The following is a 12,412-nucleotide window of genomic DNA, read 5'->3' as shown; positions in this document are numbered from 1 at the left end:
CTTTCTGTAACTGAGATATCGCCCCAGCACCTAGTCTGAGAATTTAAAGCAGTTTAGTCACAAGTCGTGAGAACAAAATTCATAGAAGGAAGATACTTAAGATGACCAGGTCAGGTCAGACGGAACGGGTGTTAACATTGTCATTGCTAACGGGGCTCCAGTTCCCCATGCGGTGCCTGGGGTGGGGGAGGGGGCAGGCTCAGAGAATAGAAACCAGCAGGAATTCCCCAAAGCAATCAGATGTCTTGGAACTACACAGCCCATAGGGAGGAAGAGGGAAGGAACTGGGACAAGATGAATCATTTTCGAGGAGGTTCTAACCGTGGGGTGTGGAGACTGTGCCTAAAGGTGAAGGTGTGGGGCCTGGGGACATCCTTCCAGTACCAGCTGCCTTCACCAAGCTCCAGCCCAGCTGCCTTCTGCTCCCTCCATAGCCTAGGCCAGTGGTCTCCAAGATGCGGTGTGGGAGAAATGCAACTGGACTTCTATGATAACTGTATTTATCTCCACCACCCCCCCTTAATTTCTCATTTGGATTAGTAAAACAATGCATGTTTATAAGCCACACATAAGCCAACATGGGTGCGTTGGGAGCGCTCATTCAAAGTGCTTTTACTGATGGGAGAAAGCAAAACCATCTGGAGACCGAGGGCCTCGGTGCCAACGCCCCCTCTAACAGCAAAACGCCTCTTCCCTTCACCTTGGCTCCTCATGACTGACTTGTGTCAACATTATCAATAATGCATCTCTGTTGAACTTTTTTTTTTTTCCAAAAGGAAAACATCTTGACCTTTTCTGGAGATATGAACACAAATCCACTAGAAAGTTTGGGGAAAACAAAATTACAAAGAAGAAAATTAACAACATGCATCATCTCAGCCCATGATTTAAAAAAAAAAAACAAACAAAAAAACTTTCACTTTTGAAATTGTGGAATCATTCTGAATAGTTCAACTTTTACTCTGTAGGGTGCTGAAAACTCACCCACTACTTCAGCCAATCTCCAGACAGACAAAGGCAACGTCATACCCCAGGAGACTCAAGGAGCATCCAAGAGTCCTAAAGGCTGCAGCCCACCAGGTCATGTGCCGCTGGTGACAGCTGGTGACTCAGCAAAGGACAGTGGCAAGGAGAAGTCAGGGCCCACCTCACTGCCTCTGGGGAAACTGTTCTGGAAAAAGGTAAGGCTTGCAGAGTCCTTGGGGCTGGAGAGGAGGTATTTCCAGTGGTTTAATTGATGTGTTCAGTGATACAAAGAGATTTCTTCCACTTCATTTTTTAAAAAGATATTTTATTTTTATTTATTTAAATGGGAGAGAGGGGGGTGGAGGGGAGAGAGAGAATAATAATGGGCACTCCGGGGCCTCCAGCTGCTGCAAATGAACTCCAGATGTATGCGCCACCTTGTAAAACTGGCTTATGTGGGTCCTGGGGAATCGAACCTGGGTCCTTTGGCTTTTTTCCTTAACTGCTAAGCCCCTCTACAGGCCCTTCTCCTGCTTCCTTCTTCGTGACTCGACTTGCCATTGAGTAGATGACTTCTTGTACACTCCTGGGCCGAGTGACATGTCTGACATTGTTATAAATGACGGGCTTTATGGGGAAGAAAAGGAAATGAACAGTGGAACTTTCCATGATCTGAACGACAGGGAGGCCAGCAGGGGGCGCTGTGACGGGGGTGCTGCTGTCCCCTGGCTGCATTGTCCCACAGCGGCTTCCTCTGAGCACGCGAGGAGCCACCTGCTTAACTCTGTCTCTGCACCTCCACACCCAGGCCCAGTCGCTGGAAACCACCAGCTTTCAATCCCCTTTTAGAAAATGAAAGGTGTCCACCAGGTCACCAGCAGGAGCGCAGACTGCGCCCTGTGACAGGAAAGTGAGCAAGGGTCTGGTTTTCCCTCTAGAACACGGGGGCAGGAGGCACGGGCACTGCATGGGAAAGGTGCGCAGGACTTCAGTAGGTCTGAGAGTCAGTCCTTAAACGCCGGCTCCGAGCACACCCCGGCCCACACGTGTTCAGGACGCGGGCCCTGCTCAGATGTCACCAAAAGATGAGCAAGAGGTTGGTGGTGGAGATGCACAGAGCTGGAGACACCTCACATAGTCACGTCATCAAAACCTACACGCCACGAGCATGCCATGCCAAGCAGACGATAATTCCCGATGTCACCATGGCACCTGCTTTACAGTCTTTCTAGAATCCAGCGGGATTTCTGGGCTCCTCTCCCGTGTATTTCCTATTGCACAGAAATCTTCATTCTAGATTCTTCCCAGAATGCTAACTTCCATAGTTCATGAAAACTTTGGAATGCCAGTTGCCTTTCTCTTCTAATCCTCTTTCTCCCCAGATACCTTTGATTATTTTAGAAAGTTTGCCAACAATATTCAATAGAGAAGAATTTCCATGTGAGTCATATGCATATATTCTAGGTAAGGATGGGAGATGACTTCAGTGACCCACCTGTGAATATTTGTGTTTAAATAATTATGTATTCACACCTGTGCATATATGATCATTACATGTGTCATACATGTGTATCATCTACATAACGACATGTATTTATGCATAATCTTATACTTTATTAAGGCAAATAAAAATAGCACTTTTTTTATTAGCCAGGTATGATGGTGCACGCTTTTAATCCCAGCTCTTGGGAGGCAGAGGTAGAAGGATCACCATGAGTTCAAGGCCACCCTGAGTTCAAGACTATATAGTGAATTCCAGATCAGCTTGGGCCAGAGTGATACTCTACCTCAAAAAAACCAATAAATAAATAAATAAATAAACAAAAATAATTTATTTATGTATTTATTTGCAAGAAGAGAGAGAGAATGGGTATGCCAGGGCTTCTAGCTACTGCAAATCAATTCCAGATGCATGTGCCACTTTGTGCATCTGGCTTTACATGAGTAATGGGGAACTGAACCCAAGTCGTTAGGCTTTACAGGTAAGCACCTTAACCACTGAACCATCTCTCCAGCCCAAAGTAGCCCATTTAAAAAAATTTTTTTTATTTATTTGAGAGAGAGAGAGAGAGAGAGGGAGAGAGGGAGAAAGAGAAGAAATATGGGTACACCAGGACCTCCTGCCACTGCAAACCAGTTTCAGTTGCATGCACCACTTTGTATGTCTGGTTTTACATGGGAATCAAACTTAGGTCATCAAGCTGTGTAAGCAAGTGTCTATAACCTCTGAGCCATCTCTCCAGCCCTAGGTAGCATATCAAACTTGAGATTGAACATAGATTTTGCTCAGGTCAGGCCAAATATATTTAGTTTTAAAAGGAATCAGCCAGGTGTAGTGGCACATGACTTTAGTCTCAGTACTCAGGAGGCAGAAATAACAGGGTAGCTATGAGTTTAAGACCAGCCTGGACTACAGAGTAAGTTCAAGGCCAGCCTGGGCTAGAGTGAGACCCAGCTTCAAAAAGAAGAATCCAATGAAGCTGGGCATGATGGCACACACCTTTAATCCCAGCACTCAGGAGGCAGAGGTAAGAGGATCATTGTGAGTTCAAGGCCACCCTTAGACTACATAGTGAATTCCAGGTCAGCCTTGGCTACAGCAAGACCCTACCTCAAAAAAAAAAAAAAAAGGAAAAGGAAAAGAAGAAAATAATATCCAATGAAAGGAAAGTACTATATATACAACAGCACTGACATTAAGTAATGATAACATTGAAGTCTCCAGTGACACTCAAATGGAAGTAAGCAAGAGACTTATTGAGAGAAGGAGACCTGAGAATTTCAGGCTCAGGCTGGTGCTGGCCAAAGCACAGGGAATTCTAGGCTACAGACCTCCATGCTGAGAGCCCCAGGCTGGACAGGAGTGCATGGTCAGTACCCCACAGTGTTAGCCAGTGACAAGAGCCGCCCGGGCAAACAGGGCCTCAACATTAGCACTGCAGGGGCAGCTGAAGGCATGATGGGAACTGTCCTCACAGAGAGTCAGATCAGCACTCTGCCATGGCCTAGGTAAGTTCTGTCACTATTCGGAGAGCCTGGCTTCTTGTCTGTAAAATAAGGCCTGTGTTTATCTCACAGGGTTGTTAGGAGAACCCAAGAATCCAATTAAGCATCAGAGCGTAGCATGCTGTAGCACGGCATCATCTCTCTCAGTGTGGTCATGACGCAACATCCATGCGGGACTTCTGGAACAAGTGGAAGATGACACATGATATGCACACACTCCCATGTATGCATACATGCATGTGTCATGCAGACCATCTTGAAAATCACCCTTTTCCTGCCATTTTGGGGCAGACAGACGCAGGAGTGCAACAGTCACGGGCTCACTGAGACACATCATCTGTTCTCCGTTCTGGCGGTCTTCATTCTAGCAGGTTCCTCAGAATAAAACTGGCTCCTGGAATCTACCTGTACAGTTGTTGGGAGAAATGAGTATCAGGGGAATGCTAGGAAAAGGGCGGGCTCCGTGGGAAAAGTGTTTGCCACACACACGTGAGGACCTGAGTCTGGTTCCCCAGAACCCACCTAACATACCAGGCATGTGTTTCCAATCCCAATGCAGGGGAAGTGGAGATGGGGGGCTCCTTAGGGCTTGCTGGCTGGCTAGTCTGGCTGAATCGCTGAGCTCTAGGCTCAATGAGAGACTTGTTTCAAAATTTAAGGGGTCGGCCAGGCATGGTGGCTCACACCTTTAATCCCAGCACTCAGGAGGCAGAGGTAGGAGGATCACTGAGTTTGAGGCCACCCTGAGACTATCTAGTGAATTCTAAGTCAACCTGAGGTAGAGTGAGACTTTACCTTGAAAAACCAACAATAACTAACTAAATAAATAAAATAATAATAAATTTAAGGAGTCCAGGCATGATGACTCATGCCTTTAATCCCAGCACTGGGGAGGCAGAGGTAGGAGGATCGCTGTGAGTTCAAGACCAGTCTTGTGCTATAGAGTCAGTTCCTGGGGCTACAGGGAGACCTAGCCTTGAAAAATTTCATCTCCCCCCCCAAAAAAAACAAACTACAGCTTGACTATAATCTGCAGGGTTCAAGTTACAATGTTAAGAGCTGTCAGAAATGGGACCAGTCAGCGTTGTGTGACATAGATATAGTCTGGGCTGCTACTTTCATTTATAAAATATTTTTTATTGGGCTGGAGAGATGGCTTAGTGGTTAAGCGCTTGCCTGTGAAGCCTAAGGACCCCGGTTCGAGGCTCGGTTCTCCAGGTCCCACGTTAGCCAGATGCACAAGGGGGCGCACGCATCTGGAGTTCGTTTGCAGAGGCTGGAAGCCCTGGCGCGCCCATTCTCTCTTTCTCCCTCTATCTGTCTTTCTCTCTGTGTCTGTCGCTCTCAAATAAATAAAAAATTAAAAAAAAAATTTTTATTTATTTATTTGCAAGCAGACAGAGAGAAAGAGGGAGAGAGGATGGGCGTTCCAGAGATTCTTGCCACTGCACACGAACTCCAGATGTGTGTGCCACTTTGTGCATCTGGCTTTATGTAGGTACCGGAAAACTGAACCCAGGCCGGCAACCTTTGCAAGAAAGCACTTTTAACTCCCCAGCTGTGGGCTGTTAGTTTCAAACACACTTTTGCACCTCCATGTACACATTCTGATTAAGGAAACCTAGGCATATGGCCAAACATTTCAGGAAACACTTAAAGAGCTGAGCTGAAAAATCTAGGCTTTGTAGGTCTAAGGGGTCTTGGGACACCAGTGATCTCAGACAGCTGTCACATGACCAAACCAGACCCATCAGGAACAGGCCAATGGGCTCGTGGGTTGGATGTCATCAGGTGAAAGAAACTTTCGTCTGAATGCGCCTTTTAAAGGGAAGGGGCCCTTGTTCCCTGCTGGTCGTTCTGAGGAGTTCTGTGCTGCTTTGCTCCTTATTCTTAGCCACATACAAGTCCAGACAGGAACCTGCAGATGTGAATCTGGAATTTTTATTGTTCATTTGGGCTGGGCTACTTTCAGGCTCCCAGATAATAGCCAGGTATGGTTGGGGGAGAGCAGGATGTTTCTGTTTTCCTTTTTGTTTAATATTTTTATTTATTTATTTTTATTTAGAGAAGGGACAGATGAGAGAAAGAGAGAGAGAGTAAAGGGGCACACTCTAGACGCATGTGCCCCCTTGTGCATCTGGTTTGTGTGGGTCCTGGGGAATCGAACCTGGGTCCTTTACCTTTGCAGGCAAGAACCCTAACCACTAAGCCATCTCTCCAAGCCAGGGTTTCTGTTTTTGAGATTTGAATGATAACCTCACACTGTATGTTTCCTGACTGTCCGCAAGAGACTTAAGACCTAAAAAACACCCCTCACTATGCACAACTTGCACCCCACTCCCGCTTTCATTTGCACCCATGCAAGCAGCCTCCTGGGCCTCAAGGTTCAGTTTCCCATCCTGCCTGTGCAGGTCCCTTCGGGAACACGCCCTCGGGGCAGATGATCAAAGCTAAGCCTCATCCTCAGATGTTATCCTCCATGACCACCCACTGGCCGGAGAACCGGAAGCAGGTTCTCCCGGCTCCTCAGAGGAAAGGAGCACAGCTTTAGGTTACATAGCCCTTAAAGCAACCTGGCACTGTAAGTCACTGGCAAGCAGCCCAATAGTCAACACTGGGGTAAGGGAACTGGGGGATCCCGGAAGTGTGAAGCTGAACGAGACTGCATAGCAGAAACACTGAGCGTGAGCCTGACCCTGCAGTCTCGGAAGCCCAGGCTCTGGCTCTGCGCTGACTTTCTGTTGCGTGGGACAGATGTGAAGGGGTGGCTGGACCTCTCCTCTCCGTATCCCTTTTTGAATCTTGGTGCTAAGTATCTCCGTGACTGCTGGGAACCCGCAGCCAGATTACAAATGTACAAAAAGCTCGCAATGACTTGGGTGGTTCTTGGACACAGTCCTAAAAACATATTTAAGTGATGACACACTGCACCATTTTCTCTTTTTTCCATTCTGCTCCAACTGTTCTGGTGACGTTAAGAGGACAAATTCTTTTCAGTAGTAAGTAGTTTGTCACTGAGCCACCACGAGTGAGCATTGGAGGCCAGGCCTAGGATCTGGTACGTGTCAGACAAGAGCTCTCCCACGAAGCCACATCCCAGCCTTTATTGATTTTTCTCTGTGCTTTGTGTTTTGAGATAGGCTCTTGCAAAGTTGCCCAAGCTAGCCTTGAACTTGCAATCCTCCTGCCTCAACTTCTTGATTAGCTGGGGTGACAGGTATGGATTGAAACATCAACCCTAGAAATCCTTTTGAACAAAATCTTACCTGCAGTTAGAACTTAATGAGTCTCTTCATTTTATTCATTTCAACTGGTTTAATCTACACTGCTATTTACACAGCAAATATGTTGGTGGTATACTTACTGCAATAAGACATTTTCTCTTCAAGTATGTAAGAGTAAAACAATAGTCAATTTAAAGAAAAATAGCGAGTAAATTCAGGTGGTCCAGAGCAGGTCAGGACCTGGAAGATGCTGTGAATATCACTGAAGTCCAAGAAATACTCAGTGGGGCTAAATCTTAAAATAAAGACTATGTGGCCAGGTAGCATGCCTTTAAAAGCATAACATAGCAAATTCTTTTAGAACACACAATATACATAAAGCCAGTTTTCAAAACAGCAAAGAGGCCAGGCAAGGTGGCGCACACCTTTAATCCCAGCACTCGGGAGGCAGAGGTGGGTGGATCGCCATGAGTTTGAGGCCAGCCTAAGACTCCATAGTGAATTCCAGGTCAGTGTGGGCTAAAGTGAAACCTTGACAACTGACCCCCCCCCCAAAAAAAAAACAGCAGAAAAGACCTGAAGCTGGAAGCTACCGTGAAGATCAAGGGCACGTCATTGTTCAGAATCAACTTCTTCTGTGCCTCTGCCACCTTCACGCCATGTTGCCAGTGCCCGCTTGGCGAGCCAAACGCATTCAGGAACTATGTGGACAAGCAAACCCAGATGCACACCAACAGCCTTACAGCCTGCTGGGACACCAGAGAAGGCTGAGATCTATGAGATCTAGTTTTCAGCAGTGGGAGTGTTTTCTCGGGTGGGTTGATCCAGAAGCTTTGTTGGGGGGAAGGCAGGCTTGAAAGGGTCTAGCTTTGGAAAACACTATTTGGTTCTTTGCCCGCATGTAAGATTAAGCAGCCTTGCTTGAGAAGAGGGGTAGAGCTTCCAGGAAAGCAGCATTCCTTGCAAATTCCTTCTGAGAGCAGTAATATTTCCTGGTCATCAGAAGCTTCCAGAAATGCTGCAGTCCTCCTGGGCCCAGGCAAACATCAGTACAGGAAGAGGATAAACAGAAACAAATGTCCCAGGCTAGTGATCTCATCAGAAAAGACACAAGTCTGCTCTTAGAGAAAGTTCACACAAGTCACCAATGATGGATAGATAGATGATGGGAAGCTGGGTGTGGTGGCGCACACCTTTCATCCCAGCACTCAAGAGGTAGAGGTAGGAGGATCACTGTGAGTTCGAGGCCACCCTGAGAATATATAGTGAATTCCAGGTCAGCCTGAGCTAGCATGAGACCCTACCTCGAAAAACCAAAGGGGGAAAAGAAAAGATATATCATGAATAGATAGATGATTGATAGCTAGCTAGCTAGCTAGCTAGGTGGATGGATAATGGATGGTAGAGGGATCCTTAAAGTCATTCTGGCAAGGGAAATACTTAACTGGGTAACCACTCCCTCTACTCTCTGGCTATTTAACATAGCATGTGACTTATACTCTCTACACCTGTTTCTCACAGTGTGCATGGGAACCATAGTACTTGCTGTTTGGGGCACGTTAAGGGAGATAAGGTCTGCAAGGTGCCAGAAAGGTGTGTTTGTCTATATCCCTTCCGTTGTCCCATTAAATTTCTTAAAGAGAATAAAGCAGGATTTAGTAACAAAACACATAGAGAGAAACCTTTTTATAATATTGTATTTATATATTTGAGAGAGAGAGAAAGAGTGAACATTAGCATGCTGGGGCCTTTACACCAGTGCATCTGGCTTTACATGGGTATTAGGAATCAAACCTGGACCAACCCAGGCCTGCAGGCTTTGCAAGCAAGTGCCTTTAGCCACTGAGCCTTCAACCCAGCACACAGGGAACCTTCTTTTTTTTTTTTTTTTTTTTTTAAATTTTTTATTTATTTATTTGAGAGTGACAGACACAGAGAGAAAGACAGAGGGAGGGAAAGAGAGAGAATGGGCGCGCCAGGGCTTCCAGCCTCTGCAAACGAACTCCAGACGCGTGCGCCCCCTTATGCATCTGGCTAACGTGGGACCTGGGGAACCGAGCCTCGAACCGGGGTCCTTAGGCTTCACAGGCAAGCACTTAACCGCTAAGCCATCTCTCCAGCCCACAGGGAACCTTCTTAACGTGGAGTCCGAGAAACAAAATGCAGGAAGGTCCGTGACACACTGGCACCACTGTGCATGCTTTGCTTATGAGAGATGGTCTATACTCCACAGTGCTCTAGACACACGCCCCATTGCTTGAAAGACGCTGAAGGAAAGATGCAAAGACCTCCAGAGTCGCAGCTGTCTGACGAGGGCATTGCCTTTTAGTGGAATCTGGACACCTCCCACGCCAGTCGGGGAAGGACTCACTTCCAGGAGTAAGACAGCGTTTAGAGTCTGGTGTGTGGGAACCTCCCTCCCCCCAACGGCCCTCCTGGAGTGCTTCACCCCAGTTGAACCAGACCACCTCAAACTTGGCCCAGACTGGGCTGATGCAGGGAGGCAGCCTGTAATGTTGGCCAGCAATAAGGCTGGAGACTCTGCTTTACCAAATGACGGTGCCTGCTTGTTCCAAAAAGATCTGGAGTGAGCCGGGCGTGGTGGCGCACGCCTTTAATCCCAGCACTCGGGAGGCAGAGGTAGGAGGATCGCCATGAGTTCGAGGCCACCCTGAGATGACAGAGTTAATTCCAGGTCAGCCTGGACTAGAGTGAGACCTTACCTTGAAAAACCAAAAAAAAAAAAAAAAAAAAAAAAAAAGATCTGGAGTGAATTTCTCTGAATCCCTTACCATAATTTCCCCAAGCTGCTCGTTTCTTTTTACCTAACACTGACTGTGTGTGTTCACCTTGAGCCAAGGATAGAGCCCAGTCGGCAGAGCACTTCCCTGCAGTGATTAGCTGAGACACATCATCTCATCTATCTCCTGAGCCTAACCCCCAGCCCTGCATGAAACCAGGCGTGCCTGCCACCCCGGCACTGGGGAAGCAGAGGCAGGAGAGCCAGAAGTTCAATATCATCCTTGGCCAACCTGGAATATAAAAGAATGTGTCTCAAAATCACCATCATTTCCCTCTCCTAGAAAATATAATGCAAAGATGTTCTTTGCCCATAGTCAAGACTTGGCCATGGGCTGGAGAGATGGCTTAGCGGTTAAGGTGTTTGTCTATAAAGCCTAAGGACCCAGTACCCATGTAAAGCCAGAAGTACATGGTGGCGTGTGTGTCTGGAGTTTGTTTGCAGTGGCTGGTAGCTCTAGCGTGCCTGTTGTCTCCCCTCCCCAGATAAATAATTAAATTTTATATATATATATATATATATATATATATATATATATATATATGATTAGTATATGTATGATTAGTATATATATGATTAGTATATATATACATATACTATATATATAATACATGTACATATATATATAATTAGTGTGTGTGTATATATATATATATATACACACACACACACACATACATTGGTTTTTCAAGGTAGGTTCTCACTTTAGCTCAGGCTGACCTGGAATTCACTATGTAGTCGCAGGGTGGCCTTGAATTCATGGTGATCCTCCTACCTCTGCCTCCCGAGTGCTGGGATTAAAGGCGTGTGCCACCATGCCCAGATTTAAGTAAAATATTTTTTAAATCTATATATTTTCCGAGTGTGGTGGCTTGCGCCGTTAACACTCAGGAGGCTGAGATAAGAGGATCACGGTGAGTTCAAGGCCAACCTAAGACTAATTCCAGGTCAGTTTGGGCAAGAGCAAGACCCTATCTTATAAAAAGAATTAATAATAAGACTTCACTAGGTGTGTTGTCTAGAGCAAAGGTCTCCTTGCTCCATGTATATCCTAGCTGGACTGTATAGTTATCCGTCCTTTGTTACAAGTCAAAGTACGAACACGTGGTCTCTTGTTGTAGTGTTTGCCCCCGTGGAAGTCTCCTTCAAGTTCTTGCTCAAACAAGCCTTTGCTCGCTGCAACCGCTCCTGGGCCGCTAGCCCAGATAACCCTTTGCTTCCGTGGACTTTACTTTGATAACATCTTGACTCTGCCTTCTATTTTGTCTTCCTCTAGTCAGTAAAAGAGGATTCGGTTTCCACAGGTGCAGAAGAGAACGTAAGTGACGCATGCCACCTCCTGCTGCGTTGGGCCATTGGGCATCGCCAGCTCTGGGACCCTTTGTTTTTGCATGTCCCGTGGTAGTCATTCACTGTAGGCTCTTTTGCCCTTTCTTATGATGGGGGACCAAGGGGCATCAACACTGGATGCCTTTTTGTTTTTTTAAATTCTGTTGAATCTATGCAAACTAAGTGCCCATGGAGAGCACATGTGTATCTGTCCTCATCCAGGGGCTAAAAGAGTCTACCCCACATGCAAATGGCTTTGCACATCCTTGGGGGAGAAGGATGCTATGCCTCCTGCTTCCCTGTGCCTGGACTGCTCCTTCATCTCTGTTTCCATGGTGACCCAGAGTCTTACTAACTTTGGGTGGTACTCAGGCCAGGTCATTGCACCAGACATAAGGACTTCTTACAGGAATAGATGCTCTGAGTTGGAGAGACGACTCCAGAGATACACCCCTGACACCTGGCTCTTTGCCTACCTGACCTTGGTGAAGTAGTGAAATTTTTCAAAATAGTTTATTCATGTTCAAAGGACACACACACACACACACACACACACACACACACACACACACACACACAAAGAAATGTGTAGTTTAAGAATAGAATCCAGATATATCAAGACATGGGGCTCATAAGTTTCAGGCCCAAGACAGCAGCTCTGAACTGAGAAGAACAGAATTCCTTAGATAACTTTACAGGTATTGTACAGGTGATACACATTTTACAGATGAGCAAGTTTACAGCTTCCTGAAATGGTGATGGCACACGACCACTCTGCCAAAGTCAAATGCATCTCATAGACCCTTCTGGTGTCTCTTGTTTACTTAGACAATATGTGATGTGTGTCTTTATTTTATTTAGTTACTGGAACCAAGCAGATGCTGAAATCCAAATATGTTCCAGAAATGCACTCCATGACAGGAAATGAGAATTAGAATGGCTGTGCTATGATTCTATTTAAATATATATATATATATATAATAGAGAGGGAGAGATGCAGATAGAGAATGGGTACACCAGGGCCTCCAGCCACTGCAAACGAACTCCAGACATGTGCGCCCCCTTGTGCATATGGCTAACATGGGTC

General features: G+C 46.2%; 1 protein-coding gene across 2 annotated transcripts in view; it reads left to right on the top strand.

The window, feature by feature from the left end:
- The window catches only part of Bcas1 (brain enriched myelin associated protein 1), an 86,426-nt gene that overhangs the window by 48,599 nt on the left and 25,415 nt on the right, over positions 1–12,412 (top strand). For both annotated transcript variants that reach the window (XM_045156906.1, XM_004663794.2), the window contains 2 exons: positions 969–1,181; positions 11,273–11,314. In XM_045156906.1, coding sequence (XP_045012841.1) covers positions 969–1,181; positions 11,273–11,314 — 255 coding nt within the window. The remainder of the gene's footprint in view (positions 1–968; positions 1,182–11,272; positions 11,315–12,412) is intronic.

This window comes from Jaculus jaculus, chromosome 8 (genome assembly GCF_020740685.1).
Source record: "Jaculus jaculus isolate mJacJac1 chromosome 8, mJacJac1.mat.Y.cur, whole genome shotgun sequence".
Taxonomy (NCBI): Eukaryota; Metazoa; Chordata; class Mammalia; order Rodentia; family Dipodidae; genus Jaculus; species Jaculus jaculus.
This window is presented reverse-complemented; position numbering and strand designations above follow the sequence as displayed.